The sequence below is a fragment of the Schistocerca nitens genome, chromosome 3 (genome assembly GCF_023898315.1).
Source record: "Schistocerca nitens isolate TAMUIC-IGC-003100 chromosome 3, iqSchNite1.1, whole genome shotgun sequence".
Lineage (NCBI taxonomy): Eukaryota > Metazoa > Arthropoda > Insecta > Orthoptera > Acrididae > Schistocerca > Schistocerca nitens.
The window spans coordinates 492,643,222-492,651,356 of record NC_064616.1 but is presented as its reverse complement, the minus strand read 5'-3'; the positions used below and the strand labels follow the sequence as shown (position 1 = coordinate 492,651,356).

Below are 8,135 nucleotides of genomic sequence, written 5' to 3'. Positions count from 1 at the left end.
CGCAATCCCGAAATTCCGCCTCGCTATGTCGTAAGTAAGCCACCGTCGCACATTCTTGCCTTGGCTCACAGAGTACACCGCCATTAGACACTCAAAGCATGAAAAATGTCTCCTAGATTGAGGAGTCTCTGTACACTTTGCTGAATGTCATGGTAGGTAGCGAGTACGTCGGAAACCACATTAGGAGAGGCATCTCGCCTGTCAACAAGCCATTGTTCAGGTACGTTGCAGAGATATTCTCGTATGTGTCATGATTAAATGGACTGAAATGAAGCCATCGTCTCTCACCAGCTAGCGATATTGTAACCTACTGCCCGATGATGTGCTTCCGTTTTCTTAACTGTAGCACCCCTCAAGTGATCTGAATCTTGAGGAAAAAAAGCCCCCCCCCCCCATCGAAGTCTAGTTTCATTACCTGTGTTTAATGAAAAGTCCACGGACAGGAAGGCGCTTGCTCGGCCTCCTGGGTACATTTGGGACACTACTGGAAGAGATGTGATTGCATTCAACTCATCTCCAGCCAATCTCCGTGAGCTGTTCAAATGGCTCTGAGCACTATGGGACTTAACATCTGAGGTCATCAGCCCCCTAGAACTTAGAACTACTTAAACCTAACTAACCTAAGGACATCACACACATCCATGCCCGAGGCAGGATTCGAACCTGCGACCGTAGCAGCAGCGTGGTTCCGGACTGAAGCGCCTAGAACCACACGGCCACCGCGGCCGGCGTGAGCTGTTCGCAGCGGTAGAAAGGCCGTAGGTCGTAATTACTTTTTAATGCTCTCAATGTTTTGTGAACTACACAGAGCGTCACGGTGCTATCACCTTTAGGACGAAAGACTGCCCTTGTACATTTCTGGTATTTACAACTGCAGCTAACTTCAAGTTGGTCTGAAGTGTACCACATGGTTGGGTATACAACAGATTATCATTTAACCGCAACCACATGAAGGAGGTATGGGTAATGCCATCTACATTCTTTATATATGCAAGGATTACGCAGCGTATTTCTAATATCTGTCGGAATTCTACAGTGACACTATCTGTCCGCGGTATTCGTGCTGGTAATGATCACTTTACTGTCATGCGAATAGGACTCGTTGAGTTCAGGAGGGCCGTACTCAATGCCACGCACAATCTCTACGGCCCAAGCGATGAGCGCCCGGAAGGACGGACATATTGCTCGTTCAGGAGTGCAGGACCATACAGTCACGTCATGTACTTTCTGTCAAGAAATGGGTTCGTCTGCAGCAAGACAAGTATCCACTCTGATTCTGAACGACGAACTGCCAGAGTGACGCTATGGGGTGCCATTGGGTACACAACACATCACCTTTTCTCTGCATAGCTGGTAGTTTGGACACCAGCCGTTAAATTTCTGACGTGTTAAGGCCAATGGCTTAGTCTTACGTTCATGGCATCCGTGACATTATCTTTCAACAAGGTAACACAGAACCCCTCATGAACGACGTCGAGGTGGTGTGGCTTGCGGGACTCAGTGATGCAGATTGCCATACATTGGGTGCAACTAGAGCGTACGGTTTTCTGTAGTGAGGTCAGAATAACATCAGGTTTCCGAAGAGGGGCAGTAGCATTTTCAGCTGTTGCAGGGACAACAGTCTGAATGATTGACTGTTCTGTCTTTGTAACAAACCTAAATGGCACAGCACGAACTGCCAACGACTGAAAGCAACGAGAGAGTACAGGGTTACTCGTAAGTTCCTCCAGGGTTCCAGACAACTGCTGCTCGAAAACAAAACATACGTCATGAATAGAACACCTCTCCAAGATTCGATTCGTAATACGCGCCGTAACGAGGTTTAATTATCGGGAAGGCGTGTCAGAACGTGTAGATAAGTTATCCGCTCCGTATTATCACATCTAATTAGTTTGCGCCTGCAGATAGGCATAACAGTGAACAGATTTCCAAAGCAGGCTCTAATCGCGCTTTCCTGGACACTTCGTGTCAGAAACTTGTATTAATTTCAAATACTTATTTGACGTTCGCTGCGTCGCAAAAAGTGCCCATAATGAGCAACTGAATCTAAGCAAAGAACTTGGACGGATGCTCTAGCCGCTAACATGTGTTTATTTTCTGTATGTCTACTTCTATATCTATATCTGTACTCTACAAACCATAGTGACGTGCACGGCAGAGGGTACGTGCCACTTACTATCATTTGCTGTAAACCGTGTTTCGATGTGTGCAACCGTTCGCAAAATAAAAGGGGTGTTATGTGTTACGTGACTCACCCTGTAAATATGCACTTGCATTAAAAATTTTTTGTACTACCACTGTAGCCTAATGATGGGGTCTCGCCTCGAAACATGCTGCTAATTAAATAATGTACGTAATCAACAAGAATATTGTGACTGGTAGCAGTATTTGCAAAACCTTTTCATATGTTTGAAACAGTCACGCTCGATTAACTGTAAAGATGGCGTTAAATAGTTTTCACTTTTTTTTCCACATGTCATCTTTGGTTAGCTGATGACGAGATATTTTTCTGCAAAACTGATGGTAAATAACCAGTTTCATATATTTTTGACACCAACTAAACTGACCTCCCAGTTCTTACACCTAACGCAGATAACCAGTTTCATAAATTTTTGACACCAACTAAACTAACCTTCCAGTTCCTACACCTAACGCAGATTTCAGTAACTCTGAAGGTGGGCATATGGTAACTGGAACATGTGGCCAATGTACGGAAAACTTAAAGGTGTTTCTGTCTCCGACTGTATAAGTACACCAATCTCCAATACAGAGGATAAGAATAACAGGTACCGAAAGGCTGGTGAACAGTTTTTCGCCACACCTTCCTTGCCCGTTCTCGTCAGGCTGTGTCTGCCGTCGGCACGCAGAAGCGCAACTGAGTCGCCCCTGCAGTACTGGTTGTTCTTAATATTTCCTGTCGCTCTTGGGGAACGCCATAACCTACAATTTCTGTGCCCCCTGACTGTGTCTTCCACGACATGTTGCAATACATCGACCAAAGGACATAAGAAGACTGGATACACGCCGTTATTGGAGTGTACGTCCTTACTGCTATCACGGAGGTAATGTTAGAACAGGAGTACGGAGCTGATGGCTGCACAAAGTGCTACACGTTTCAGTGGAAATTTTTAAAGAACTCTTGAAGTCAGTATTAGCCTAGTGAAGGTCTTCCGGATCCCATAAACACTATTCAAGTGCTGGAGGCTGTAAACCTGAGAGTATCTTCCCTGAAGTAAAGTACAGTTAAGAAAGGGTTGATATTTTACATAGTAATTAGTAAATAGATGATTTCTTGATAAATTTAGTTAAAAATAGTAGGGCAACCGCTACCGAAGCCGTCCACGCTGGCGCCGCGCCCTGTCACGCCATATCTACCACAGTGGCCAATGTTGACCTGGTCACACTCGTCGCCTCTCTTTCCTCGGCGTTGAACAAGTTTCACACATTGCCGAGATGCTGCGGAGAGTTTCTGAAGCTCCCCAAGCATCAAAGCCGTCTGCACAACATACGGCGCCTTAATCCCACTCCTCATACAACCCATGTCCGGAAACCCGATGTCAGGCCAACTACGGCCTATATTGCGAAGCGAGCACCGCAGCCAGCCGCAGATGACACGAAAACCTGAAGGGAAAACAAGAAGACAGACGAAACAGAAAAGGTATACAAATTCTTTTGCAGAGTGTGGAGGTGAGGCACCGTGTGCTAGTACTCCAAAATAAACCAGGGGTTAAAAAGTCATTCCTGAAGAAGATTCCTAGCAGCCTCGACGGCCAGTTCAAGCCCAGCCCCCAGACGGACCGCCTAGCACGCCGCGAGACTACGGTATGACCACAATTCCTGCCAGCGCTGCAACCCAACTGACGGTGCCGTCCTGGGCCTTGTCGATGCTCCAGTAGATGTTGAGCGACCACCGCTCCGGAAGACCCCGCTTTCACAGCTCCTCGCCTCTCCTGACGATCGGAACCTCATACTTGTGGCCATTGACTCCGTATCGTCCCAGAAGGTCAATCCGCTGTATTCTTCAATCCCCGCAGAAGGACGTTTTTAATTCGTGCTATGTGTGGACTTCCGTCCTCGAACTGCACTGACTTTCAATAAACAAAAAGTGTTACTTCAATCACTACCTTACTCCATCACTCGGATGTCATCGAAAAAAGTACAAAGATGGGAAGCTCGTTTTGTACTATCGCGAAATAGGAGAGATAGTGTCACAGACATGATACGTGAATTGGAGTGGCAATCATTAAAACAAAGGCGTTTTTCGTTGCGACGGGATCTTCTCATGAAATTTAAATCACCAGTTTTCTCCTCCGTTTGCGAAAACATTCTGTTGGCACCCACCTACATAGGGAGAAATGATCATCACGATAAAATAAGAGAAATCAGGGATTGCACAGAAAAATTTAAGTGCTCGTTTTTCCCACGTGCCGTTAGAGAGTGGAACGGTAAGGAGAGAACTTGAAGGTGGTTCATTGAACGCTCTGCCAGGCACTTTATTGTGAATAGAAGAGTAATCACGTAGACTCGAGAGAGAACTTCAGGGGGGACTATTTCACCCAGGAAGATTTTGTAATTATTTAACTATACAGCAGACTTTGCATGTACTCTGGAAAAATAAGGAATGTACATGGTTACGTAAGTACCTCTGGGATCCCGGAGACGACTGCATGAAAACTTCAAGACATTCATACGAATTAAACTGCCTGTGAGATTGTATGGACAAGACCCAGCATCAAGGGTGGACGTAGAATTATAATAGGATCATTTTATCGACCACCTAACTCATCTCCTGATGTAACAGAAAACGTTAGAGAAAACCTCATTTCGCTTGTACGTAAAAGTTCCCTAATCATACTGAAACCACTGGAGGAGACTTTAATCATTGAATAATCAGTTAGGATACTTACAGTTTTGTTAGTGGTGGGCGTGACAAAACATACGTTGAAACATTATTAAATGTCTTCTCTGTAAATTACCAAGAACAGATAGTTTGGAACCCCAGTCATCATGGAAATAGATGTAATGGCAACAGAGAGACCTGATCTCTTTGAGAATGTCCACATCGGAACTGGTATCAGTGACCATGAGGTAGTTACAGCAACAATGAATACCAAAGTACAAAGGCCAAATAAAGTAAGCAGAAAGATTTATATGTTTAGCAAACTAGACAAAGAAGCAGTAGTGTTGAAACGTCCCCTTTGAACATTTATACACGTTGTCCTTAACCTGACACACAATATTTTTTTTTAGCGCAACGCAATCTGACTTTCAAAAATCGCTACAAAAGAATGGCCCTGACTAACATTAAACTATACCTTTCACAAAACTTACCTCAGAAAAATCTTGGTTACTCGAGCTACTGCAATAAAGCGAGCGCCACTACTGCCAGCTAAATAAAAGATTCAAACTACTGAAGGCACTAACTACTGATAGGCATAGTTAGCAAATGAAAGATTTTGATAGAGAACAACCAATGTATTTACCTCAATAGTCATAATATATATAGCAGTTCATGACAAATTACAAAACTCCGCCATCTCTCTCCCCACATCCACCACTGCTGGCGGCTCACCTCCAACTGCGCAACGCTACGCGCTGTTCACATCCAGCTGCCGCTGCCCAACACTACAATGGCAGACAACAATGCAAACCAGCCACAGACTGCACACAGCACAGCCAGTGATTCTCACACAGACCGCTACGTAACGTTGCCAATAAGAAGACATAAACAGCCTATTTACAGTGTCATATCTCTATAAGGAACTTGAATCTCTTAGGTCAGGACATGAGAACGTAGAGGAGCTACGGCCGGCGTTTAAAGAATTGATAACTCTGCACTGGATAGATATGTACCCAGGAGAAAGTTTATGATGGGAGAGATCCTCCATGATGTACATTCACTGTAAAGAAACTTCTAAAGAAACAGAGACTGTTGCATAAAGCAAAGCACAGGGCTATAAATAGAGAGATGCTGAATGAAACGCGTTTGGCTGTCAAAAGAGCAGTGCGTGAAACCTTTAGTGATTACCGTATAGCCCGCATCTCGTGGTCGTGCGGTAGCGTTCTCGCTTCCCACGCCCGGGTTCCCGGGTTCGATTCCCGGCGGGGTCAGGGATTTTCTCTGCCTCGTGATGGCTGGGTGTTGTGTGCTGTCCTTAGGTTAGTTAGGTTTAAGTAGTTCTAAGTTCTAGGGGACTTATGACCACAGCAGTTGAGTCCCATAGTGCTCAGAGCCATTTGAACCATTTGATTACCGTATAATTGTCTAAAGCTCTTTCAGAAAATGGTTCAAATGGCTCTGAGCACTATGGGACTTAACATCTATGGTCATCAGTCCCCTAGAACTTAGAACTACTTAAACCTAACTAACCTAAGGACATCACACACATCCATGCCCGAGGAAGGATTTGAGCTTGCGACCGTAGTGGTCATGCGGTTCCAGACTGTAGCGCCTAGAACCGCTCGGCCGCTCCGGCCGGTGCACTCCGTTTTCAAAAGTTCCTTTCCAAAGGAAAATCCAGCAATATTGCCGCAGTTTAATCCTCTTACCACTGGATAGATGAGTGAAATAGGTGTTAGCGTCAATGACGTTGAGAAATAGCTGAAATAGTTAAAATTGAACAAAACCCCACGGCTCGGTGGTCCCCCTATCGGATTCTATATCCAATTTGCGACGAAGCTGGCTCCTCTATTTACTATACTCTACCGTAGATCCCATGGACAAGAAACCATGCCCAGTAGTTGGAAGAAAGCACAGGTCGCACCTGTGTACAAGAAGGATAGCAGACGTGATCGACAAAACTGTCGTCAAATATCCTTGAAGTCCATTGTTGTAGACTCTTAGAACATATTCAGAGGAGAAACATAATGAGGTATCTCGAACGTAACGAAATCCTTCGTTTCAACCAGCATGTATTTCGAAAACGTAGATCATGCGAAACGTAAATCGCACTTTTCTCACATGGCAACCTGAAAGCCATGGATCAAGGCAGTCAGGTGGATGCAGTATTTCTTGATTTACGATAAGCATTTAACTCAGTACCACACCTACACCTGTTATTGAAAGTAAGATCGTATGTGGAATCAGGCGACAGATATAGAAGTAACTTTGGGTGTACCCTAGAGAAGTGTGTTAGGAACCTTGCTATTCATGTATATTAATGACCTTCCGGACATTATTAATAGTAACCTCAAACTTTTATCTACAATGAAGTACTGTCAGAAAGAAGCTGCATAAGTATTTAGTCAGATCTTGATAAGAATTTCAGAGTGGTGCAAATCAGAGAACATGCTTTAACTGTTCAGAAATATAAAACTGTGCACTTCACAAACCAAAAACATAGTATCCTACGAATATAATATCAGCAAGTCACAAAAAATGGTTCAAATGGGTGTGAGCACTATGGGACTTAACATCTAAGGTCATCAGTCCCCTAGAATTTAGAACTACTTAAACCTAACTAACCTAAGGACATCACACACAACCATACCCGAGGCAGGATTCGAACCTGCGACCGTAGCGGCCGTGCGGTCCCAGACTGAAGCGCCTAGAACCGCTCGGCCACTCTGGCCGGCAGTAAGTCACAGCTGGAATCAATAAACTCATATAAATATCTGGTTGTAACACTTGTAGGGACGCGAAGGCGAACGATCACATAGGCTCAGCCGTGGGTAAAAATGGTAGCAGCGGTTTATTGGTAGAATACTAGGGAAATGTAATCATCCTACAAAGGAGTTTGCTTACAAATCATCGTGCGAACCAGGCTAGAATACTGCTCAGGTGTGTGGGACCCATACCAGATAAGACTAACAGGAAATACTGAGCGAGTACAGAGGAGGACAGCATGAATGGTCACATGTTTCTTGGGAGAGTGTCACACAGAACTAGAAGGCTCTTGAATATAGATGAAAACTATACCGAGAAAGTCTACGACATAGTTTTTAAATGATGACTCTAAAAATATACTGTAACCCCCTAAATACCGTTCCCATATTGATCATGAGGACAAAATTATTTATAGCACGCACAGAGGCATGTAAGCAATCATTTATCATGCGCTCCATACGTTAATGGGACGGGAGAAAACCCTAATAAATGATAGAGCGTCGAGAGGCACGTATAGTTTTATTGTTCG

The 8,135-nt window shown here is 44.4% G+C and overlaps 1 protein-coding gene across 1 annotated transcript in view; it reads right to left on the bottom strand.

Annotated features, from left to right (window-relative positions):
* Nucleotides 1-3,301: 3,301 nt before the first annotated feature.
* Nucleotides 3,302-8,135, bottom strand: part of LOC126249294 (doublesex- and mab-3-related transcription factor A2-like) — a 144,486-nt gene continuing 139,652 nt past the window's right edge. The window contains exon 6 of the mRNA XM_049950948.1: nucleotides 3,302-3,496. Coding sequence (XP_049806905.1) covers nucleotides 3,302-3,496 — 195 coding nt within the window. The remainder of the gene's footprint in view (nucleotides 3,497-8,135) is intronic.